Below are 27,020 nucleotides of genomic sequence, written 5' to 3' on the forward strand. Positions count from 1 at the left end.
CACCAAATGCTTTACATCTATGGCTAAGCATCATCATCCCAGTTTTACATATGGAGAAACTGAGGCACGAAGGTTAAGTGACCAACCCAGTGTCACATATTAACTCAATGACAGAACTGAGAATAGAACCCCAGTTTCCAACATCAAGTCTGGTGCACTGTCCACTGAACCCCACTACTCCTATTTTCATGACTACTCCTACATAAAACTGTCAAGTGAGCCCTTTTAGGTTTACTTTCATGAAACTCATCTCTCACGAAACCAGAATCATACGTGTACAAGCCACATCACAATAAACGTCATCTTAAGTAAAAGGAATGTACACAAAAAGCATTTGATTAAAAATTCAGAGGTATTATCCAGAATTCCTATAAGCTGTTTAGCAAGAATGAAGCAAAATATTATCTACAAATTCTCCAAGCCAATTATTCAAGGAACTAATCCCAAATGTATATTTACACTAATACAGCTAGATATAAGAGCAAACACCCAAACTTCAAAAGTACAAAATATTCTGAATAGCAATAAAACAAAAAATACTAGTAATAAATATATGAAGAAGTGTTGTGGTTATCTGTCTACCTGCACCTAAATAGCTATGGTGGCCTTAAGTAGAAGTTTGGAACCATATAAAAATCCACCCATAGATTAATTGGCTATGTTGAGGTGACCTTGCATTAAACTGTAGGGCAGGGTTGGACAAACTTTTTGGCCTGAGGGCCACATCTGGGTATGGAAATTGTATGGCGGGCCATGAATGCTCATGAAATTGGGGGTTAGGGTGCAGAAGGGGGTGAGGTCTCCAGCTTGGGGTGCAGGCTCTGTTGTGGGTCCAGAAATGAGGAGTTCAGTGTGTGGGAAAGGGCTTCGGGCTGGGACACAGGGTTGGGGTGGGGGCTCCGGCTGGGGGGGGGGGCCCCTCTGGGGATGAGGGTTTGGGGCGCAGGAGGGTGCTCCAGGCTCAGACCAAGGGGTTCAGAGAGCAGGAGGGGGATCAGGGCTGGGGTAGGGGGTTGCTGCACTGGAGGGAGTCAGGGGTGCAGGCTCCAGGTGGTGCTTACCTCAAGCAGCTCCCAGAAGCAGCGGCATGTCCCCAGTCCGGCTCCTATGCAGAGGCACGGCTAGGTGGCTCTGTGCACTGCCCCGTCTACAGGCACATGGTTGCTAGCCAATGAGAGCTGCGGGGACGGCGCTTGGGGCGGTGGCAGCATGCGGAGCCCTCTGTCTGCCCCACGCGTAGGTGGGACATGCTGCTGCTTCCAAGAGCCGTGCAGAGCCATGGCACACGTGGAGCGGAGCAAGTCTAGGACCCCGCTCCCTGGCAGGAGCTTGAGGGCCAGATTAAAACGTCTGATGGGCCCGATTCAGCCCCCGGGCCCGTAGTTTGCCCACCCCGACTTACAAGGATATTTCTCAATGGCTTGCAAAGTGAAACGTTTACTCTTTCAATGTAGTTTAATAGAGCTACATGCTCAGACCATATGAGAAGAAAGGATAATACAGATAGACATGACTCATCTTCCTTTGAATGGTCTATAGATGGAAACCAGGATTTTCCATTATCTTGTATTTATTTATTTTAAAGCCTAAATTAATTCTACACTAATAGGGAAGACTTTAAATTACTGGGGTTTTGTTTTTGGTTTCTTTTGCTCACAATGTAATATTCTGTGCCCCACCACACAATCTCCCACTCCCCCTGGTAATGGACACTGCTGCTTTGAAATAGTTTCTGGTTCTCTTTTCACCTGTAGATGTTGCTTTGGTCTATTAAGCTCAATAAAATGTAATTAATTTGTTGTTTGGATTGTTTCAAAGAATATTTTTAATACCCAGCAAAATGTTTGGTCATTAGCATTAACGTGTTGGGGACGCTATAAGCCAGAAGCTCCGGAGCTTCTAAAGCTTCCTTACTTGAGGGTGTCTGAGGAGCTCAAAAAATCTTTGCTGCACAAGTGGTTCTGCAAATAAAGATGTGGAGAAGACACTCGGATGCACATGTACAAGACAAATAATGATACACAGGACACTAATATTTTGTTTTGAAAGAATGACCTGAACATGGTTCTGCTATCTAGCACACAATAAAATTCCTAAAACATAAAAGGAATAAGAATTCAGCAGGATACCTTCTCCTGCAGCATGAATATAGCAAAAGAAAGTTTGAACCTCTGCTAGCTGGTTTAGTATGGCAAATAAAAATGTTTAAATATACCAACTTTGTTGAAGAATAGAACCAAGACATTATTAACATACCATGGTGAGGATCAATTCAATAAATCAATTCAAGTTAAGAGCCATGATATTTCATCCTAATCTCCTAGCCAAGTATGTTTCGATTAGGTTAGTACTCTGAAGGGAGAGCTCAAAAGAAAACCTAATATCCTTGTGACACAATGAAGATGCTCTTCTTTCAGAGTCAATACTGAAGCAATGCCCCAGCATGATAAAAAGACGTACTCAGTGGTTGGATGTTCCATGGTTTTTTTAATAAGAGGTAAAACAGGGGCTCTGAGTACTTAGGATCATTTAAGATCCCATGGTATTTTTCACAAGAAAGAAGTATTAGTGTTGGTGCCTGATAAAATTCCAGTTAGGATAAGGACACTTAATGTGCTTTTCTCTGTAACTTTAAATGGATAAAGTATTTTTCATTGCCTATCCTAAACTGCTACGCAATATTGCTATGTGTTGCTAGGGTGACTAGACAGCAAGTGTGAAAAATCAGGACGGGGGTGGGGGGGGGTAATAGGAGCCTATATAAGAAAAAGCCCCAAATATCGGGACTGTCCCTATAAAATATCGGGACATCTGGTCACCCTATGTGCTGCTAAATTGCTGCTGCCTTCCGCACAACAAGCGGGTGGCACGTCATTGGCTGTTAAGGCAATTCCTGTATTTATAACTTGAGAGGTGGTAATAATTTAGGATGAAGGGCCCAACAAATGAAAGATTATTGTTATAACCGACACTTATTCAATTCACCATTGACTCTGTTACAGCACTTCAGATACTGTAAGTGTTCATTTAAAAAAAAAAAGTTTTCCTTTAGCATTATACCACAACCACTGAGATTTCAGCCAAAGCAGCCTTCAGCAGATCATTACTTATGTTAAGAAGTGCCAAACCAGACTTCATAACACAAGTGGGCCCAAGCAGCATAAAAAGAACCCATTTCTTTGGCACTGTATTCTCGTTAATTTTTAGAATGAAACAGTATTTTGTACTGATGTTTGTATACCAACAGTTGATATTATAAATGTGTATTGTGGAGAATTAAGCACTGAAGTATTGAACTGTTACAACGGTATTTGTTTAAAAGAACTGCTGAGCAATGATGTAAACTAAGTGTCATGCTCATACTAAAATAAAATAGCAACAAAATAAAAGGAAGTCTGGTCAAACTGATGGATGCAAGGGAATTCCCTGTGCTGATTTTATTAAAGTAGAATTCTGAAAAGAAACCTAAAAGGATGAAGTATAAAACAAAACAAACTTTTCATCACACACACCTCTCAAAATTGGAAACATATGCAGAATATTAACTGAAAGAATCCCCTTTGCTGCTCTGCCCCAGTCAGACATGTCATATTAAACATTGGAATCCATTCATGGAAATGGCGGGATTTCACCACCTTTGGAACAAGGGAAGTAAAATTGTTTTATAAATCAATTTAAATCAACATATTCACCCTCTCCCCAACTAGCAATTAAGCCTAGTAATTTGTAAAGGCATTATTAGTACTTCCCACAAGACCTATAGCGTTTCAGTCACTGCAAAAACCCCTTGTGATCGTACACTAATATTCTAGAAAGCTCCATTTACTCTCTCATCTCACTGCAAATCAGAATCTGAAAGCTCTGACAAAGATGTAGATTTACAGAACAAAACCAACCTCATTTTTACACGCAATTGATTATTTGTACTTACAGCCATGGTAAGATGCAGGAGAGCCTCCAGATTTGCCATATTCTTGCTCTGAATAGCTAGTGGATAGATTAGGCTGACTGGAACCTCGGCCAAATGTGATCTGGTTACTACCAACTCCAGTGGCCACCTGAGCCATACGCTCTTTGGTCTTTAGGGCTTGGGCCCTCTCTGTCTTGAGTCGCTCATCATCCTTCAGAAGAGAGACCAGCTGCTTGGACTTCTCCCGTACATTGATGCCCTGGTCCTTACCATCTCGATCGATATACTGGAAGTCCTTCAGTGTTTGAATAGCAAAAATGTTCTCTTTACACTGCTGTGCCACCCTCTCAGAGCCAGTTTTAATCAGGTAATCTAACAGAGTAAGGGCCTTATACACATGCCGCCAGTTTTTGCCATGGTCATTCAGCCGTTTCCAGATCATGCTCATAATTTCAGAAAAGGCTACCACATTGTAAGTCAGATCTGCTATTTCAGTCATTAAGGAACTAGAAGGACCCCAGGGGTCATTGGAAGTTGCTTCCCGAACTTTTATTTCAGCCTCTGAATAATTGTTCACAATGTTTTTCATTTGCCGTCTAATAGACGAAGTCGTCATTTTTTTCCCCTTTTAATAAGACAATCTTCAAAAAACCTTCAAAGAGATTAATTTTTTCCCCCACTGCAAGTTTCTGGACCTTGAAGACTCCGTATCAGTGATCAATTTGAAACAAGTTCTCCTAAGATCATTTCCTCCCTTCAGGAAAAAGGTGCAAGACACGGGAAACAACAACCTAAAAAGAAGAAAATTAAAAAAAATTAGTTGTAGCTTTAATTGTTCTTTGTGAATAAAATCATCCAACAAAATTGTCCAAAGTTTTGAAGTCAACTGAAGGTGTTTTCAAGGTCCCTAGTGCATTTTACTTGACGAAACCCACTTTTGCTCCTTATCTCAAGACTAAGGTAAGATTAACTGCTGGAAATTCACACTATTTAAAATCAGCAACATAAATATCAAAAGTAAAAAAAGCATTAGAATATACAACAAAAAGAACATATCTATTACTGTACTCTGATTAGTTTACAGGTTGTTTCATCACAAGCATGCGCACTGACAATGAGAGAAAGCTAAGCCAAAGAAATTAGTTGTGAATTTAGTTTTGTTGTGAGGTCTATAGTAATTATCTCACAGGATCAAGTTCCAGAGTCAGGTCCACCTCATGGGAGCAAATTCCAGTCAGGTCCAGGTCCTTCAAAAGTTCAGTCTCCTGCCCTCAGGAGTCTCCCTCTGTTGGTTAACAATTTCAGTGTTCTAGTGTAACATAGCTGTTGTGAAAACAACAAGGAGTCCGGTGGCACCTTAAAGACTAACAGATTTATTTGAGCATAAGCTTTCGTGGGTAAAAACCTCACTTCTTCAGATGCATGGAGTGAAAGTTACAGATGCAGACAAATATACTGACACAAGAAGAGAAGGGAGTTACCTCACAAGTGGAGAACCAGTGTTGACAGGGCCAATTCGATCAGGGTGGATGTAGTCCACTCCCAACAACAGATGAGGAGGTGTCAGTTGTGGGAACTCATGGTCATGGAGCGTGAGAATTTCCTATAAACTAATCACACTATTTCTAAGGTATCCAGGGCCAACTTCATAGGGGGCTCTGAATATCAGAGCAGACACCTTGAACTGGGTTCTACATTTAACTGGGAGCCACTGAAGAGGGGCAGCAGAATAATGCATTCAAGGCGACCTGCAAAGCTAAGCAGATCAGAGGGAAAACGGTTTGTTTACTTTGTATATTTGACAGCACTATGTGTTTATCAGAGTCATAGTTTCTGCTGCTTGGGAGCATATTTCACATAGCACAGAGGAAGGATTTGTTTTAAATTATAGGAAAATGTAATTGTAAATCCAAAATATTGTCAAGGGAACTCAACTGTAATGCAAAACCTTTTCAACTTTTTTGAAGATGATTAGATTTCAAATTGGCAGAGGCCCATTTAAGCTTTACAATGCATTACTCAAGTGAACAGACATTCAGATATTTACACTGTATGTTTACTATGTCAACTGTATTAAGATTAATTATATCCTTTGATTTTCAAATTTAAAAAAATCATTGCATTGTTTTACAAATTACTAATAAAACCAGTTTAAATACTCAAAAAACACCGATTCCAGAAGGAAAAAGTTACCACACTGGCAGAACAAGGATTATACTTTTAAAAATGTTCTCCAGTAATGTTTATCCAGACTTGTACAAGAAACTGCACTATCAGTAACAAAAGGCGTGGGTGAGAATTAACACACTGATTACAAGCTTAACATTACCATCATTCTTCAGATTACTATGATGCCATTTTGAATGAAGGCAGAATTAAGGTTCAACTTAGGAAGATAACTTTTCTAAGTCAGTAATAAACGTACAACTTTATAACAGTGAAAGAACAGTACAAAAGAATATGTCCTTTCAAGAATACAATTCTCCGCAAATAAGATTAGTGACCACAAGATTAATTATTACAGATTTTTTTTAATCTGTCTCAATATTTATTCTTGGAAGAATTAAGATACAAACTACTATAGTTTAAGTATTGCAGAAAATTAAGTTGGCCATAAGACCAGACCTGAAGAAAAGCTCTGCGTAAGTTTGAAAGCTTGTCTTTCTCCAACAGAAGTTGGCCCAATAAAGATAAACAAACACCAACAAACACCTAACCCACTTTGTCTCTCTAATAAGAGTTAAAAACAGACTTCAAATAAAAGGCATCAGCATAGTGCAATCCTTTACATTTATTTAAATCCAACTCATAGGAAAAGAATTTTGATCTATCATCAGACGAAACACCAGAAGGAACAGAGCTCAGTAGCAGCATCTGGATAGGAAATAGAGATTACACTGCTCCGAGAGGAGTCTCCTCAGCTTGGCAGAGGAGTCCCCATCTAAACATCTGAACTCCACTCCCCCCATTACTGGGGAAAAAACTGGTGAAGTTTTGCAACAAGATATCAATGAAGCCAAGAGCTTAGCACCATTCAGAAAAGGCTTGGATATTTATATGGATAACAAGAACATTCAGAATAACAGTAGGCATAAAAAAAAATAAAAGATACTGCAATACCTGGATATAAACTACACATGAAGTACCGATTAGGTTAGAGGAGGGAATAGTACTATACTAAGAAATTCCATAGAATATGAGACAATTCTGAGTGGCGAGGATGGATACATCGAGTCTGTATGGATACTAATCCTAAAATCAGAGGAATACAAGTATACTAATAGGACTACATGACTGGCCATCTGATCGGGAAAAGGTTATTGGATGCCCAGTGTTATGAAAAAAACAAAGAGGTAAGTAATAAAAACAGCAACAAGAAGCAACTTCAACTACCTACATATAAACTGGCAGTGTCACAAATGGACACGGTTTGGAAAACTAATTTCAACATTCATAGCTGAACTACTAAGTAAGAGCAACCACAGCATAATTAAGTCCAAGACCCTTGGAGGAGGATTCATATAAAAAACTAGCATTCCTCCGCTAAGCTTTAGAAAGGAGTATTTCAAAGTGAAGTAGCCTTTAAAAAGACCCTTAATTATTGCTTGACTTTCATCAGGTGCGTAAGAAACCACGCGTCTTGCACTCAAGAATGTGCCCTAGACTGAAGCACCTATTTTAACGGAGAGGAAACCAAACAGTCAATGCTATGTCCTGAAACGGGCCAAGAGCAGAGCTTCCTCTGTTGAGTCACCAGGTGCTTGAACCCCAGCATAAAAGTAAAGGGTATATGATGGTCAATCATACTAGCAGGTAGACTGAATTATCCCTAACATTGGCCATATCTGCACTAGGAAAAAAACGTTTCTTTCTGTAGTGAAGACAAAGCCCAAGATACAAGTGGGATTTGAAGCCTCTCTCAATACAAAGGTGGTCTGCAGGGAATCCAAAGTTTGGGGGAAAAGCTGAGGTTGAGGATGTTTTATTTATTTTTGAGTTACCAATAAAGCCAAAACACTGGAAATGAGTGAGTTTGCACTATGCGTATACGCTCTGGCATGTGATGGGAACTCTATTTGATTATAGCCTAATTCTCCCAGTTTGAAGGATGTGCTGCAGTAGCAACAGAAAGTGGCATATGTTACAGGCACAAGTGGTAAACCTGCAGCAGACAGAATAGAATAAAGGGATCTAAAGAGGAACACTTTGAAAAATATGAAATTGTTTGCTATATTAATAAGTGAGCACACTGAATTAGGTGCAGCAGAAACAAAGGTGGTCTTAGCTCTTCAACAAAATTAAAAGACTTCATTTGATCATTTGTACTTCTATAGAAAATTATAAGATTGCTACACAGTGCAAACTCTAGCATTCAGATACTTTACATATTCATACCTTGAAATAATTATGCAATTTCAATTGCTAATTAAATAGCTTTGTTTGATATGAGTCAGCAAAACAGTGCTGAGTCCAGTCATTAACATGTTACCTTTTTTGACCCAGTGGTAAGTTTAGAAACATTTTGCCTCCCTGGTCCAGCTATTCCACTTTTTGCTACTCTGAAATCTAGTATTTTGAGTGACTTTCATTTTATCCTATTAAAAATAGCAAAGAAGGGCTTGGGGGAAGGACCATCTTGTGTTAATTCGCTTTACCTAAAATAAAAATGTGCCAAGAGTTTAATTTCATTTTTTCAGTTATTTTGTCACTAGCAATAAATCAAGTTCTTGGGCACTTCATAAAGCAAACACTAAAAGATACACAACTCACCTGCTTCCCCATTCCTATGAAATTAATATTTTACTTGACCTTAACGTTTGGAGAATATGAGAACAGCCTTTGAGATAAAAGTTAAATATCGCCATTTGATAAAGAAAGAACATTTTTAACGCATGATTAGTTGGTTTCATAGAAAACAATTATTTTCACAGAAAATTTAGGATTCTTTTAAGAGGCCTTAGTGAATTAGCATCTCACCAATGAACGAATACAAAGTACAATATACTTGCAACTTCAACAAAAAATCACAGTCCCCATTGTAAACAGTATAATTGCAACTGCAGCAAAAAGTAAAACCTGTTTATTACAGTTATTGCTCTTTGCAAAAAGCAGCTGCAGGGACCACCAACATGAACAGATTTCTTAAAAGGGATAGCTAAGGCTTTTTGTTGGTGGTGGTTTCTTTTTTTTAACTGAGGCCCCCAAAATTTCATCCACCTAATATTGCTGCCTATCACAGTGGGCCACTTTTTCTCTATTTTCTAATAATTTTGTCACCTTTTGTACAAATAGGAATGGAATATGCAATTCTGAAGAGAGAAAACTAAAGTTTACCTGTAATGTCAGGAGTAATCTTGGGGGTGGGGTGATGAACTCGTGGCGAACGGGGGAAGTCCCGGATGACTGGAAAAAGGCTAATGTAGTGCCAATCTTTAAAAAAGGGAAGAAGGAGGATCCTGGGAACTACAGGCCAGTCAGCCTCACCTCAGTCCCTGGAAAAATCATGGAGCAGGTCCTCAAAGAATCAATCCTGAAGCACTTACATGAGAGGAAAGTGATCAGGAACAGTCAGCATGGATTCACCAAGGGAAGGTCATGCCTGACTAATCTAATCGCCTTTTATGATGAGATTACTGGTTCTGTGGATGAAGGGAAAGCAGTGGATGTATTGTTTCTTGACTTTAGCAAAGCTTTTGACACGGTCTCCCACAGTATTCTTGTCAGCAAGTTAAGGAAGTATGGGCTGGATGAATGCACTATAAGGTGGGTAGAAAGCTGGCTAGATTGTCGGGCTCAACGGGTAGTGATCAATGGCTCCATGTCTAGTTGGCAGCCGGTGTCAAGTGGAGTGCCCCAGGGGTCGGTCCTGGGGCCGGTTTTGTTCAATATCTTCATAAATGATTTGGAGGATGGTGTGGATTGCACTCTCAGCAAATTTGCAGATGATACTAAACTGGGAGGAGTGGTAGATACGCTGGAGGGGAGGGATAGGATACAGAAGGACCTAGACAAATTGGAGGATTGGGCCAAAAGAAATCTGATGAGGTTCAATAAGGATAAGTGCAGGGTCCTGCACTTAGGATGGAAGAATCCAATGCACCGCTACAGACTAGGGACCGAATGGCTAGGCAGCAGTTCTGCGGAAAAGGACCTAGGGGTGACAGTGGACGAGAAGCTGGATATGAGTCAGCAGTGTGCCCTTGTTGCCAAGAAGGCCAATGGCATTTTGGGATGTATAAGTAGGGGCATAGCGAGCAGATCGAGGGACGTGATCGTTCCCCTCTATTCGACACTGGTGAGGCCTCATCTGGAGTACTGTGTCCAGTTTTGGGCCCCACACTACAAGAAGGATGTGGATAAATTGGAGAGAGTCCAGCGAAGGGCAACAAAAATGATTAGGGGTCTAGAGCACATGACTTATGAGGAGAGGCTGAGGGAGCTGGGATTGTTTAGTCTGCAGAAGAGAAGAATGAGGGGGGATTTGATAGCTGCTTTCAACTACCTGAAAGGGGGTTCCAAAGAGGATGGCTCTAGACTGTTCTCAATGGTAGCAGATGACAGAACGAGGAGTAATGGTCTCAAGTTGCAATGGGGGAGGTTTAGATTGGATATTAGGAAAAACTTTTTCACTAAGAGGGTGGTGAAACACTGGAATGCGTTACCTAGGGAGGTGGTAGAATCTCCTTCCTTAGAGGTTTTTAAGGTCAGGCTTGACAAAGTCCTGGCTGGGATGATTTAACTGGGAATTGGTCCTACTTCGAGCAGGGGGTTGGACGAGATGACCTTCTGGGGTCCCTTCCAACCCTGATATTCTATGATTCTATGATTCTATGAGAATATCTAATTTCTCAATTTCCTTTAGGTCCTTCAAACACTTTCATGATATGTATAACCCTGAAGGATTCTCCTCATGACAGTTATTCAGATACTGAATGCAGATGGAAGGACTCTTGACTATTTCTGCCTATCAGATCTGAACCAAGAGACTAAATGAAATTCACAAGAGATAAACCACCATCTTTAGTTTGCTAAGACAAACACAGAAATGAGGCCAATGCACACAGACATTAATAAAACTTAATTCAAAAGAGAAGCAATATAAATCCACCTAATGTACAGATTTCAATAGAATCCACTGAGTTGTCTGAAATGTAAAGCCACACACTGAAGTTTGTCTACACCAGGGGTTGGCAACTTGCGGCACGTGTGCCAAAGGCAGCACGCAAGCCGATTTTTACCGGCACGCTGCTGTCAGCCGAGGTCCCGGCCGCCACCCGCACTCAGCCCGCTGCCGGCCTGGGTGAACGGAACCCCAGGCCTGCAGCAGGCTGAGTGGGGCTGGCGGCCGGGACCCCGGCTGGCAGGAGCTGGCGGACAGAACCCCAGACGGGCGGCGGGCTGGGGTTCTGTCCACCGGTGCAGTGTCTTACATTTCTCCCCATAGGAATGTACTGCTTACGGCCGCCAGTCCTGGTGCTCCGCAAGTAATACATTCCTACGGGGAGACATTTAATACACTACACCGGCGTAAGGAAGGCTGTGCCTCCCCAAACAGCTGGCCCACTTCCCGCCCCCTGACTGCCCCCCTCATAACCCCTGACCCATCCAACACCCCCCCCCCCCCGCTCCTTGTCCCCTGACCACCCCCTCCTGGGACCCCCCACCCCAACCACGCCCTGGGACCCCATCCCCCCATCCAAGCCCCCCCTGCTCCCTGTCTGCCCCAACCCCTTTCCCCACCTCCAACCCCTGACAGGCCCGCCAGGACTCCCACGAATATCCAACCACCCCTGTTCCCCATCCCCTTACCATGCCGCTCAGAGCATCAGGACTGGCAGCCGTAAGTAGTACACCATAAGTAGCACATTCCTATGGGGAGCAATTTAATACACTACACCTGGCCCCGCTCAGCCCGCTGATGGGCTGGAGTTCTCAAAATATGTTCTCTCACCCTTTATCAAAAATCACACTACATTAGCTTAAAAACTTTAAAACTTTGTTTGTATATTACAGTAATCGTTAAAAAATGTATAATGTTAATAAATACATAGGTTTGATGAAACAAAGTAGTTGTACTTATGTGCCTGTACTTAATTTGTGTTTTCAATGATTTACCTTCTAAAAAAATCTCACATGTCTCGCACCCCCAGAAAGGGCATCGTGCACCCCAGGTTAAGAACCACTGCACTAAACTGATAAGATCTGCATTTTAATTTAACTTTAAATGAAGCTTCTTAAACGTTTTTAAAACCTTGTTTATTTTACATACAACAGTAGTTTAGTCACATAATATAGACTTATAGAGAAAGACCTTCTAAAAACGTTAAAATGTATTACTGGCACGCGAAACCTTCAATTAGAGTGAATAAATGAAGACTCGGCACACCACTTCTGACAGGTTGCCGACCTCTGGTCTACACTGATAAAATAGCCTTCACTCAAAGCAAGAAACTCAGTAAGAAAATTTAAACAGGGTCAAGTTAAGTATGCAACTAAAACTGAAAAAAATACAGGTGTAAATATCCCTTTCATATCAAGCAGACGTTAGCGTCAAGGTTTTCAATATTACTAAAACTAAAATAGCCAGACCACAGACACCAGATTTTAGCTGGAGGACATACTGGGAGGAAGAAATACACATACAAGCTAGATTAGTCATTACTATCAGTACATATGAGAAAAAAATGCCCTTTTTGACCTGTTGGTACTAATTATCACATTACTTCAGGAGAGAGTTATCAAACACGTTAAACTGCACACATTTCTACAAACAAGATATTTTAACAAAAATATCCAATTTTTCCCACAAGAAAGGGAGATCTGCAAATTTCCTCACAAAGATTCAGATTACATTCATAAAAAGGGATTTAGCCAGACATAGCTAAAAATGTGTTCATATTCTAGAAAAGTGAAATACACAATGGATTAATGTAACATCTGTACAGTGCTGTGTGTGCAGTTTCAAGTACACGGACAGGAGTGGTTTACACAACTATACAATACAAAACAATACATTTTATTAGTAGTACCAGAGATCCTCAAACCCCAGCCCCATTCATTCGTGACTAACTCTTAATGCGAAAATATTGGTATTACTGTAGAGCCTAGAGGCCACAGCCAAGATCCCCGTTGTGCTACACACTGTACCCGCAGTGACAGACAGTCTCTGTCCCCAAAGAGTTTACAAAACAACTAGATAAGACAGAGGGTGCAAGGGGACACAGAGGCACAGTGAACTGACTTGCCCAAGGTCACACAGCAGGCAAGTGGCAGAGATAAAAACAGAACCCAGGTCTCCCAACTCTCAGTCCAATTGCTTCATCCACATGCTGCCTCCCGTAAGACATGCCTTATGCCACATATTTTAACATCAAGCTAGCTGAGTCAAATATAGACCCTAAGACAAGCAGGAGCAACTCGAATGAAGCTAATACTTATCAGTTGTTATATTATCCCTAAAGTTTCACACAAAAACTAATTGGGAATATTACAGTTCCAAAGTAATTTTGCAGTGTTATTGTAGCTGTGTTGGTCGCAGGATGAGAGAAAGACAAGGTAGAAGAGGTAACTTTTTATTGGACCAACTACTGTTGGTGGAGAGTACGTGCTTTTTGAGCTAAAAAGAGCTGAAGAACTCTGTGTAGCTCAAAAGCTTGTATCTTCTACACCAACAGAAGTTGGTCCAATAAAAGATATTACCTCCCCACTGTCTCTCTCTCAGTTTCGAAGTAAAGCGTTCAAGTCAGGAACTGGTGAAGTTAAGGTTAACTCTTCCTTCCTCCCACCACATACACAGATTTGTGTTTTATAACTTGAAGTAGCAACCTGGTAATACCGGACTGGAAAGACTAGTGATAACATCCACTATGGCAAATCCTATACTGCTATATTAAAATCCATTTTGTAAATCTTCAGGACAAACCATGTTATTACACACCATTGCTTAATACAGCTATTAATACCAGTTGCTAAATTTTGGAACATCGTTTTGCTTACATTTTAATGCTCCCTGGAAGATGCAAGTAAATTGTCTTATAATTTAGTAGCTACACTGTGTGAAAAGTCCTCACTTTCCACAGAGAAAAAAAGAAGACTACCTTTACTTAATACATTAATACCTGCCGTGAAGGAGTTTAGTCAGAATACACAAATAAGCAGGGTGGATAAAAATCAATGATTTAAAAAAAAAATCCGATTTTTTTGATAAAATGCTTTTTGAGGGAAAAAACCTATCTAAAGATAGTTTTAATTAAGATATATTATAGCTCAAAGATATCTCATCATGGAATAGGAATTATAAATTCTAATTCCATAGTATGAGATAAAATATTCATGTAATATTTAAGAAAAGTTTTGTAAATGAGTTCCAATAGTTCATGGATTAGGGGCCCAATCTTATGGGGCTCCAGGGGCTTCTGTATAGATTATTTAGGATAATCTTTCTACCTACCCAATGGGACTCAGTGCTCAGTCTAGAAGATACCATCAGAGATGCTTAGTTTTGCAGTTTTCAAACTGTGGATTTGGGTCTCCAGAGATAACATGCTTGTTAACAGCACAAATGTTGGTTGGTAGGTAGATGGATGGATGGATGGATAGAAAGATATGAGAAATAGCAGACCTCAACCCTATTGTCCCTCTGCAAATTTGTGTACACAGAGTCAATCCCTTACCTCTCTCTAAAAGTGCAAAGTTTCAAAAAGTTCAATGAACAGAAGATTGTTGGGGAGCGGAACAGACCTGGACAAGGAGAAAAAGTCTGGAGATAAATGTGATAAGGGAGGGACAGGCAGTAGAAATAAAAGTGAAACTGCTTTAGCAGCATATTCCAGAAGTCTTGAGATCTTTCTGGGTATAGCCTTCATTGATTTTGAGATCTACCATACCATTCTCTCACTAGAAGGGAAAACTTATAATGGCAGCAGGCTGTAAAAGAGACCCAGTTTGGGAATAAGAACCATTCAAGAAATATATGTTTGCTGATGATGTTTTAAAGAAAGTAACACCAGTGAATTGGTGGAAGTCACTTAAGCACTTGGATTCAGAGACTGTTGAAGTGTTAATCTCACTTTTAACAGCAGTAGCTGCTTCTGCTGGTGTAGAAAGAATATTTTCCTCCTTTGGACTAATTCATTCCAAACTGAGAAATCGTTTGGGACCTGAAAAAGCAGGAAAGCTTGTTTTTCTTTTCTAGATTATGAACAAACAAGAAAATGAAGGTGAAGACGACTGAGTTAGCTGCAGAAGCCAATATTGTAAGTTTCTCATGTTCACCTGGCTGACGTAGTCTATTTAATTTTTGTTTAACAAAAAAATTCATTTAACTATTTTAGTTAAACAATTTTAACAAGAACAAACCTGATTTTAAAAAACTTGAATGTTTAGCTAAATTCAAAAATTCATATGCTTGTTTTGTTAAAATATTATATGTTTTCTGTTGAAGAAAAAAATCCAGAATATAGAACGTTGTTGTTTTAGTTAAATAAAACAATTTAAATATCTGTCAGGTGATGTTCTCCTCCTCATACAGCATGGCATGAAAATCCTCCAAATATTAATGATTAACCTGTTGAATTGGAGATAGTTCACCTCCCAATGACTTCATAAATATCTGCTTCAATTTACCTTTGGTAAATGAAATAACCAATCATTCATTTTCTGATATAGCTGTAAAACTAATCCGAAAAGTTTTCAAAATCAATCACTTTAAAAATGTATAGTGTGTACCTTCTAAAAATGAAACCTACATCTATCTCTGAGTTGTGAAGAATACGTATTACGGCTATAACAACCAACAAGAATGCACTTTTATGTAGAAATCCATAATCAAATCGAGTCTTCCTGACTCGTGATTTAATCAATTTGATTTAAATCAAATCCACCCTGCTAATAAGACAGTCCAGAAAAATGATGGTATGCAAATACATTTTCTAATACTGGATATATGCTTATAGTCCTATATGGCTTCAAATATTTTAGATTTCATTCTCTAACTCCACACCACTTTGAAAGATATCCTCAGGCTCAAACTGATTCTGTTTCACAGATTTGCCATATTCATAAACAATTCTTATAGAATGAATAGATAACCAAATGGGTATTGTTGTATTTCCTAGTCCACATTCAAGTACTCTAATACAAACACTTGTTTCCACAGCCAAACAGGAAAAGGAGCAATTGTACTTTGTAATGCCTCACAGAAGATTATTAAAAGAAGCTATGAAGCTTAGCACAATGCATAAAAGACAATAAGGATATATATTAGCTTTCCAGTGCTTTTGTACAGCAGAAGAAAACCTACTGATTCATAACAAAGCACTAGAATGAAGGCACTGAACTTACTGCCAGCCCCATACCCTTCTTCAATCTCCCTCACACATTATTTAAGAAAGCTAATTAGAGGCAGGGATTGACTAAGGGTTCAATTCAAGAGAAAAATCAGTCCCCCTTCTCTGAGGTCTAAACATGGGCCTTCTTTAAACTTTTAATTTTTTTTTTTTTTTTGGGGGGGGGGGGGGGGACTCAAAAGCCACATTTTGGAAGCTTTCCACTCCCCTTTCATAAACAAGAGGACAAAGCCAGCTTTCATGAAGCACAGGTGGCCAAAGGGTTTCTTTAAAGAAAGAGTTGGCGCACAAAGATATGCTTCTCCAAATGTCTGCATATTCAGGATTTACAAGATTGTTAGATTCCACGCTGATTTTTCAGCAGAGCCTGAAGCTCCAAGGGATCATTTTATCTTTAATTTTTATCACGGTATATGGACAGCCATTGCGTAGCTAAATCCCTGCCCACATTAATCAGATATTTTATCAAACCCACTTTTTATTACATGCAATTTTAAAGGACCTATCATCTGTTATAATAGCTGAGTTCTCTATGTACAGTATCACTACATACCAGAATAGCTTACTGAAAAGGAAAAAATGATTGGCAAGTTTCACTTTGTGCCTGAACATAAATGAATCACCTGGTCACTTTGATTCAGGACTTGATTTATATGTTTCATTCTGCAGCCTGTAACACAAGTGGTATTACTGAAAAGAAAAACAACTGTGTTCCAGAATGAATACAGCGCAACACTCTCTGGAAGAGTGGAGCAGATCACGACAAATGATCCAAGTCACAGCTACATAGTAGATCTAATTTTAGACTTACAAGCTTTGGCAGAGTCTCTTTAAAAACAACACATTCCTTTGCCTATGGCTAGGTCAAGTGTCACTGACAGTACACAAGCTTCATTTCATGTTTTGCTTTATTTCTCACTAGTAATACAGAGACTACTGGACAGGTAATGAATAATAGAAGACGATAGAACTGTAGATGAGTATAGGTCAAGCCATTATGCACTGAGCCAAACATTCTAAATGCAGATTAATGCAATAGTAATAGTACAACAGAAAATACCTACCTGAATGAGAGCACTTCAGTTTCCCCTTAGTAAAGGGTAAGGAAAATAACCAAAATTATACTGTGTACTCCAAAATTAGAAAAGAAGTGTAGAAATCTGAAATAAATGCAGATTACCATGTCTACTTGGGTGTTATTTTAGACTGAAATAAAGGTGGAGGGAGACTTTCAAAAGAACATGGGGAGAGAAAATTAAGGCATGTTGGGGCTATACCTGTAGGAGGACATTTCCTTTAGAATATATTACCGGTTAATGAAGTGTGCCTGTTGTTTCAGAAGTTAAGAAGCCTGCAAAGCAAAAGTAAACTTCTTATCAAGAGAAAATGTGAATTAAGGTGTAAACACATCTATCTGAAGTATTCAGTGTGCTCACATCATATAATTAGCTCAAAATTTTAGCCACTGAAAATTATGTACATTTTCTGCTATACATTGGGCTTTCACCATAAAACTATTACTGTTATTTTGAATTGCAGCTAAATCTGTGCATATTGAGGTCTTAATCCAGACAAAAACAGTTTTTCTTTCTAGATAGTGTTCTAGCATCTTACCTATCTAAAGGAGTCTGTGGGTCAAATTTACAACTTCTGATAGTTTCAAGCTAGATTTTGGTTACAGAATTAATGTGATTTTTAAGCAAACTCAACACTTGTCTTGGAATTCCAAATGAATACAAGGCAGAAGTTTGTACACTATCTAGCATAATGGGGTCCTGGACCATAAATTGGGCTCCCAGGCATTACAGTGATACAACTAATTAAACAACAAATGTTGCCGTGGAATATTCAGCTCAAAATTCAATTAACATTCCAGCACGAATCAATTCAGCCTGTCGAACTATTCACTCTGAGTTTTAGATTTCCTTCACCCAGTTCAACTGCTTCATACCATACAGGTATGGAAGAGCAGCAGTTTTTATTCGTCAAAGTAATCTCCTTCTGACCTGGCCCATCCTAAAATGCAGAGCATAAAGTACCAGCAGACTCAAGCCAGAGGACTGTATGTGTGGACAGGAGATGGTTGGCAACAGTACCTGAGTAAAGGACAGGAGCGCAAGTAGGGTGGTACTCTCCAGTACGCAGTACCGGCAAGAAATTTTCAGCAGATACGGGGTACCGGAAAGACGTGGGGCTAGCCCTCCCTTCCAGTCAGGGAGCTGCGCTCTGCTCCTTAAAGGGCATTCATTCTTTATATGGCTTTAACAGCACAATACATATGCTAACAAACTTAAACAAAGGCTTTAAGTTTGTTAGTATATGTATTGTGCTGTTACGTTGGTCAGGAGTCCTCAAGAGGAGAGGAGTGGGGGGACGGAAGGTGTTTAAACAGTGTTCTTGATTCTGTTTCTCCCCATTGGTCTGAATTATCCATGACATCCATACTGCATCACATCAAGTCAAAATCATTTGAGGAATTCCTCTGCTTGTACTGACCAGAGGATGTTTGGATTCTGATGTCAGCCCAGCTCTGCAGCCTGACGGGAATCAGGTGTTGTCCCCAGTGTACACAGAATTCTTCTTTGCAGCCAAACTAGTCTAACATGCATTCTGTTAACTGGAACTGGAGCAGCAAAACAAAGAAAACAAATGCCTCATTTTCCAGTTTTGTGGGTGAGAGAACTATAAGTGAAGATTATAATGCCGGACACTGGCGGCCTTAAACCAGCTGCCTCAGGAATCTACCAAGAACTTTGCTGAAAATACGTTCCTCATCTTAGCAATGGAGCTAAGACTTATCACACATCTGCCCACCTTTATTCAAATGAAGCTCCATCCAATCTGACAGCTCAGGCATGGTCAGTTTCGTCCAGAACAACTTAGAAACTTGGAACCTAAGCCTGTAAATCCTTAAACATTTGATCAATCCCACTGAAGACAATGGGACTATTTGCAGGACTATGGACCCCTTTTGTGAACTGATAACAGTTTCAGGAGTCTGTTCCTAAAAAGGAAGTTGAAACCCCCATTGAAATGCAATGTTGGGGTACAATACCATAAAGCAGTTTAGGATACAGTTCTACTTAAAATTTGTCCTTTAATAAGTCATACCTATGCTGAAATGGCTCCTCACCCAACTCCCATATAAACAAATTGAATACTACATATTTGGGGGGGAGTGAGAAGTTATGCATGTTGATGTTTGTATATACAAAGGGGGGTGTCAGAGGGGACGGGGAGAGCATGGGGTCCCCCGGCTGGGGGCAGGGCAGAGAGGAGTCACATGACCCTCTCCCTTGTGTCCCTCCCATGAGTGCAGTACCAGCAAGAAATTATTTCTACTTGCACCACTGGTAAGAGCCCAGGCTGACTCTGTAGTGAAGACAAGGCCTGGTCTACACCTAAAAATTAGATCAACCTAGCTATATCACTCAAGGCTGTGAAAAATTTTACACCCGATGCAACATAGATAGGTTGACCTAACCCCACAGTAGACATGGGTAGGTCAATGGTGTCAGCTTAGAGGACTCCTCTGACAAGAAAACTTAGAGATGAAGAACAAGAGCCGCTGACCACAATTGACAGGACAAGGAGGAGGAGGAATATGGAATGAAAAAGCATGAAGCCTTTCTTTTTTATTTTAAAAAAGAAAAGAGTTTTCTTTCACTCTCTTCCTCTTGTTCTGGAGATACTCCCAGAGTGTTATTCTCTTAATCATGCATTTGTCAGATTCCTCCTTCTCTGAATGAACTCTCCCTCCTCAGATGAGGAAGGGGCAGCCAAGCTTGCTCTTGTGCTTTTTGGCCATTTTACTCTTTTGCTTAGAGACCCCTCCCCCAATACCCTCTTTCCTCCCCTCCCCCTACCTCCCCACAAGGCGTTCCATTATATCCAGTCAAATTGCACAGGAGACTAACTCAGTGAATCTCAACCTATTTACCATTGTGGGCGGCATATGCAGCTCTCTCTGTGTGTTATATGGGCCACACACACACACATATATACACACACACTACATGTATGGCCCTGACGATGTCACATGGGCTGCAGCTGTGTGCTGATTGGGCCGCAGGTTGAGAACCACTGCTCTAACCTATTGATGTCCATCTACTGGCAGAGGGGGCTATGAATCTGTCAATACTGCCCCTAAATGTGTGGGTACATCGTGCTGAATCTACTATTGACTGCATTTTGAGCTGGTAAAATTCCAGCATATCTGCGTTAAGCTGACAGCAACCATTTCATTAAAGGAGGGGGAATGGGTGTATTAAGATCACCCTCAATTTTGTTATCCCCTTTGAAGTGCTTGGTAGTGTTTCCATGCCAATCAAATACTTGACAGAGCTGCAGCAGATGACATCTTTTTCCTTAGTAGGGTCATCATCAGCCTGCTCTCAAGAAGTTGACATTGTCCATTTACCTGCAAAGGGTATGCGGGACCACGCCTTCCTCTGCTTGTCAATGTTTAAATCAGATATTGTTAAATATTAAATTGAGGTTTCAGTTTGTAAACAAGAACTCCATTGTTTCCTTAACACAAGACTGTTGCAAATGTTACAGTGCCTTGGATTTTGACTCAACCTTCTCAGATCCGTCCATGTTATCCATTTTACAGAGCTACGGACTGACAGTCTCCTTACTCTACCACAAGGAGAGTTTTTTCCTAAATGCTAATAGTGCTCTGAACACAAGAGAGCAGCTAAAGTTAACAAAACAAACACTTACTTGCTGATGTTTCAAAAATTAGCATAACAGAAAGGTAGAAGTACTTTAAATTCACTGTTGTTCCACTTCTATGGACAGAGCATTAGGATGGGAATAGGAAGGACAGGTTGTCAAAGATGGGAAACTGCTACAGTCTTAAAGGTGATCTGAAAACGGGGGGGGGGGTGGGGGGTGGGATGGAGGGGAGTAATTGCATTTTTTTTACATTATGTGTTTCTGCAGGATGTATAAAAATTACCTGACTGGTCTTCCAACAAAAGCATGGAAGAGAACTATTCTGTTTTTTTAAACCTTACAGATGTCAGGAATGTCACATCTGATCTTCCCTGGTTTTGGCAGAGTACTTCTTGCAGGTCAATCCAAGAATTAACCATAGTTTCCAAAACAGTGCTCAGCTGAGCTTATTTCTGTTTACTCTTACTGATATCAGCACCAGTTCAGCTTGTGCACAAAAGATTCAGCACCATTTATTCACCTATCTATAGCCTTGTGTACAGTAAAACCTTGTCTACACTAGGGAAGTTCTTGGGGAAAAAATTGGAAGTACTAAAAGAATCAGCCAGTGGCCACTGGCATCATTTTCAGCATCATGCCATCTAACTCAGCTCACAGCAAGACCAATTAAATGGTGCTGAAAATGGTGTCAGAAACCAACAGGCTGATTACATTAGCACTCCCAGTGTCGAAAGAGGTAAAACTGAACCAATGTTAGCATGAATGGTGAAATTTTCAAGAACTTCTCTGGCACGGACAATGCCTCAGTATATAAGTATATGTCTACACTGGCAGAGTTATCGTGCCGCTCAGAGAACGCTGAAGGGAAACCGCTGTTGTGCGTTCACACTGTCAGCTGCCTGCGCAATAGCGTGTTCACGGGTGCAGCAATATTCGGAGCGGTGCACTCCGGGCAGCTATCCCACAAAGCATCTCTTCCTCTTCTGCCGCTAGGAGTTGTGGGAAGGCGGAGGGGGTCACGGGACATACTGGGTCTTGTCCCAATGCCCCGTGATGCATCGCTTCGCACCCCAGCAATCCCTGTGCTTCCGTCCACATTTGGCGCCATCTTTCAACCGTTTGTGTACTGCACGCTCTGCAGGAACGGATCCTGCATTGTTGATCAATATGCTGCTCACTCTAACACATCACGAGTGGCAGTGGAATTATTCCTTAAACTACAAAGGCAAGAGGAGTGCGACATTGATCTTGCCACATGTAGTAGCTACGACACAAGATTGCTTGTGGCATTCACGGAGGTGCTGACCACAGTGGAACTCCGCCTTTGGGCTTAGGAAACAAGCACCGAGTGGTGGGATCACATCGTCATGCACGTCTGGGATGATGAGCAGTGGCTGCAGAACTTTCAGATGAGGAAAGCCACATTCATGAGACTGTGATGAGCTCACCCCGGCCCTGCGGCGCAAGGTCACGAGAATGAGAGCTGCCCTGTCGTTGGAGAAGCGCGTGGTGACTGCAGCGTGGAAACTGGCTACTCCAGACTGCTATTGATCGGTTGCTAACCAGTTCATAGTGGGAAAGTCGACCGTTGGACTCATGTTGACGGAAGTGTGCAGGGCCATTAATCACATCCTGCTCCGAAAGACCGTAACTCTGGGCAACGTGCGTGACACTGTGGATGGCTCTGCACAAATGGGTTTCCCTAACTGCGGAGGACTGATAGATGACAAGTATATTCCAATTCTGGCACCAGACAACCTAGCCACCGAGTACATTAATCGGAAAGGGTATTTCTCAATGGTTCTCCAGGCACTTGTGGATCACCATGGGCATTTCACAGACATTAACGCAGGCTGGTCTGGAAAGGTGCATGACGCAAGCATCTTTTGGAACACTGGCCTGTTCAGGAAGCTGCAAGCAGGGACTTTCTTCCCAAACCAAAAGATCACAATAGGGGAAGTCAAAATGCCCACTCTGACCCTGAGAGACCAAGTCTACCCCTTAATGCCATGGCTTATGAAGCCATACACAGGACACCTTGACAGCAGCAAGGAGTGGTTCAACAACAGGCTTAGCGAGTGCAGAATGACTGTTGAGTGTGCTTGTGGCCTTTTAAAGGCTCGCTGGCACTGTCTATATGGGAGGCTGACTTGGCTGACGACAATATTCTTAAGCTTATAGCCGCGTGCTGTACACGCCATAATATTTGTGAAGAGAAGGGTGAAAGCTTCACTCGGCGCTGGACTGCTGACGCTCAGCACCTGGAGGCTGAAATTGAACAGCCAGAGACCAGGGCTATTAGAGGGGTGCAGCACAGGCCCATAAGGATCAAGAATGCCTTGAGACAGCAATTTGAAGCTAAAAGCCACTAATATTTGTTGCTATGCTTGGGAGCGCAGTGCTTGTAAAGCTAGGAGGTGACTGTGATTGGTGCAGACGAAGCACTATGAAGGTGTAAGAAAACTGCCTGTTTTGCAGGGCTCTGTTTGCTTTCAACTAATGGAATAAAAGTTGCTTTCAAACCAAAACAATTCTTTTATTAAAAAACAACAACCGGAGGAGAAAGAAAAACAAAAAAAAAATTATCAGTACTGAGGGGAAGGGAGGGTCCAAGGAGGAGGTGAGGTCCCGGAACGGTTAAAGATTTGTGTATGTCCAGGTATCATATCCAACCTTCTCCTTTGGAGTACAGTGCAGCGGGTACTGTACTTCAGCAGGGCTAAACTGCAGAGGGACGAGTGTTGAGTGCAGTGGGTACTGGGAGTCCGTAGGGCTGGACTGTGACGGGGCAGGAGTGGAATGCAGCGGGTACAGACTGGGGCCAGGAGGTTGTAAGAGTGTGTTGGCAGTGTTTGGGGAGTGCATGGGGAAAAGTTTTGCAACAGCAGCTGCAGGGGAGGGCAGGCACGGAGCTGCTCGGTTTGAAGAGCTAGTATCGCCTGGAGCGTGTCCGCTTGGCGCTCCATAACGTCTAAGAGCTACTCCGTGGCTTCATTCTGACACGCTGCGTTCTCGTTTCAGTCCCTCTTCTCGCTATCTACACTGTCTCCCTCTTCTTGCTCTCTACACTGGCACCGCAGCACTGTACCCCCAGCACAAAAAGCTGTACACCTCTCATCGGGTTGGGGGGTTGTTTTGTTTTGTTTTTTTTAAAACAGCGCTGCAACTGTGCAGTTTCTGCGCACTAAGTGGCGTGGCAGTGTGTACACCTTGGGAGTTACAGAGCAGAAAGCTGCCCTACTACACAAAAACTTGCCAGTGTAGACAGAGACTGTGTGGGCCACATCCTGAGCTCCCACATCTTAAATGAATAGCATGTTAAATCTTTAAAGGTGACATCCAATACTTTTTTTGAATTTTTAACAGCTCTTATATGTAAGCATGTATGTTTTTAAATCTCTCTAATATTTTTAAATACTTTTCTTCTGACTTTCATTCCTCCTTGATGTTTGCCTTTTTGACACACCCTTATACCCTTAGCAGCTCTTTAAACTGTTTTCTGTGAAACAGTGACATGACAAATGCCATGAATATGTTAATCACCAAGCTGTAATGAGTTTTTTCCTCTCCCCTGCCCTCTAGGCTGGGAGTAGCAATATAACAGCTTTACTCAAAACAATGTAGCAACCTGTAAGTAAAGAGGTGTGATTGAGATGGGAATGCTATTACATCTGCTTAGCATGCAAACAGCGGTTGTGTCAGCAGGGGGTGGAGCTTAAATCCCTCCTATTTGGGTATTCCATGAAGAGAAATCGATGCAAGAGTCACTATTTTTAATAAAAAAATCATTAAAACAGGGGTTTTGACAAAAATACAGCAGAGGTTGATCTTCATGACCCTCATGCATTTAACATAGTCTCTCTCATGTTTATTAGGCACTGAAGTTAAAAAGGGGCTTTAAGATTTGGGGGTTTTTGGTTTTTTTTTGAAGAGTCAAAACAAAAGCCCTGGAGTATACTTAAAAGTTTTACTGGTATAATTATGTCAGTTAGGATTGATTTTTTAAAGCCAATATGGTTATACTTGTAAAAGTCCTAGGGCAGTGGTTCTCAAACTATTGTACTGGTGACCCCTTTCACATAGCAAGCCTCTGAGTGCGACCCCCCCCCCCCCCTTATAAATGAAAAACACTTGTTTATATATTTAACACCATTATAAATGCTGGAGGTAAAGCGGGGTTTGAGGTGGAGGCTGACAGCTCACGACCCCCCATGTAATAACCTCACAACCCCCTGAGGGGTCCCGACCCCCAGCTTGAGAACCCCTGTCCTAGGGTGAATACAACTATACTGCTATAAAGAGGACACACTGGTAAAGTTATTCCCCTTCCCTTATAGGAATAAAGAAAAGGAGTACTTGTGGCACCTTAGAGACTAACAAATTTATTTGAGCATAAGCTTTCGTGAGCTACAGCTCTAAGAAGATCTTCTACACTTTCCACAGTATGCATCCGATGAAGTGAGCTGTAGTTCACGAAAGCTTATGCTCAAATAAATTGGTTAGTCTCTCAGGTGCCGCAAGTACTCCTTTTCTTTTTGCGAATACAGACTAACACGGCTGTTACTCTGAAACCTGTCCTTATAGGAATAGCTATGCCAGTATAAAGCTCCTTTATACCACTATAACTGCATTCACACGGGGCGGTGGAGGGGGGTGTGCACCACTTTAACTACAGTGTCCAGTTACAGTACAGACTTCTAGGGTAGACAAAAGCCCTAACTGAAAATCCTTTTCCCTCCCAACTGGTAGGCTTTCAGTCTCTGAATTTTTAATGTTAAAAATCCCCCAAAATATTTCATGTATGTAGTACTGTCATAGAAAACAGCACAAGGCTTCCCTTCCCTATCCTCCAAGTCATTTTTAAAAAAAGAAAGAAACCCCTTCATAGAAAAGTTAGTGAATATGATTTCAGGAGAATAAAAAAGGACTGCAGAAGAATCATAAACTTTGCAAACAGACCACGAAAGGTTAAAAGAAGACTGGCTGAACTATCCTGTAGCATTCAGACCAGTTTGTACGTTTAGGTATATAGAACAAAATCCATTGCTGAATTCAGAATACTGTTCTTTTATTTTAGACATTTTGATTAGCTATCCAAGATAATGACAAGGCCCAAGTCCAGCAAAGTACTTACCTTTAAGCATTTGAGTAGTCCCCAGTCAACAGGACTACTCATATGCTTAAGCATTCTAATGGATCGGGGTCATAAACTTAAAAGTATTTCAAAAACACATAAAAATAGATATTAAAAGCAGCCCATAAAACAATCCTACTCTAGATCCTTCAAAAATCTAACTGCTTGCAACACAGAAGTATAGAATTACCACCAGGCAGTGTATTTCTTAATATTATGCATGCCAAATTATATGACATGATCTGACTTTTGAAAGCAAGCGTAAAATGCTTTCTTGAACGCACAGTAAATTCATATCTTCATGAAATTAAAACAGTTAAACTATAGCTACTGTTAACTGGAAGATGAAGGACACAAAACTCCTAATTATACTTTTCAGTCTGCTTACCTGAACCAGTTATGCTAAGAAATCATTTTAACCATCAATTGAAAATGGCATTTTAGTCTATCAAATTCCCAATACTTCATAAATTAGTCAATTTGTAAATTTTAAAAATTACACACAAATATCTGCTCGTTGATGATACCTAGACAGTTCTCTGTAGTGGAGCAGTTAAAAAGTGATTTTGCCCAATCCTTCTCTTAATTTTAAAAATTCAATACATTCTGGTGTGTTCCAAACTTTTAAACAATCACAGAAAGGTTTACAACTTCAATTCCAATGCAATCGTAATTCTGAAAAAAAGGCAGAAATCAATTTAAGAATATTTGCATATTTCATGCTCATACCAAATTTATGTAAGAACTTAAGCACAAAAAATAACTCTCATTAAGGTGCCAACCTAGTAAAAAAGATTTATAATGTTGATAAAACAGTTCGTCTTCCTTTGCAAAAAGTGCCCCAAAAAAGTGGGCTGCACCATTATAAAGTTTACAGCAATGAAAACTAACAACCTTCTGGATCTTTTGAGCAGCACGCAGCTATCATATGTATTTAAAACAGATGGGA

At 40.8% G+C, this 27,020-nt stretch overlaps 1 protein-coding gene across 8 annotated transcripts in view; it reads right to left on the minus strand.

The window, feature by feature from the left end:
- Positions 1 to 27,020, minus strand: part of EPN2 (epsin 2) — an 81,007-nt gene that overhangs the window by 32,407 nt on the left and 21,580 nt on the right. For 7 of the 8 annotated variants that reach the window (XM_037910458.2, XM_043523223.1, XM_037910456.2 and 4 more), the window contains exon 2: positions 3,932 to 4,701. In XM_037910458.2, coding sequence (XP_037766386.1) covers positions 3,932 to 4,526 — 595 coding nt within the window. In that variant the 5' untranslated portion in view covers positions 4,527 to 4,701. Of the gene's footprint in view, positions 1 to 3,931; positions 4,702 to 5,391; positions 7,763 to 27,020 lie in introns of those variants that run through there. The other variant, XM_037910457.2, reaches the window with a different exon arrangement.

Source organism: Chelonia mydas, chromosome 10 (assembly GCF_015237465.2).
Source record: "Chelonia mydas isolate rCheMyd1 chromosome 10, rCheMyd1.pri.v2, whole genome shotgun sequence".
NCBI lineage: Eukaryota > Metazoa > Chordata > Testudines > Cheloniidae > Chelonia > Chelonia mydas.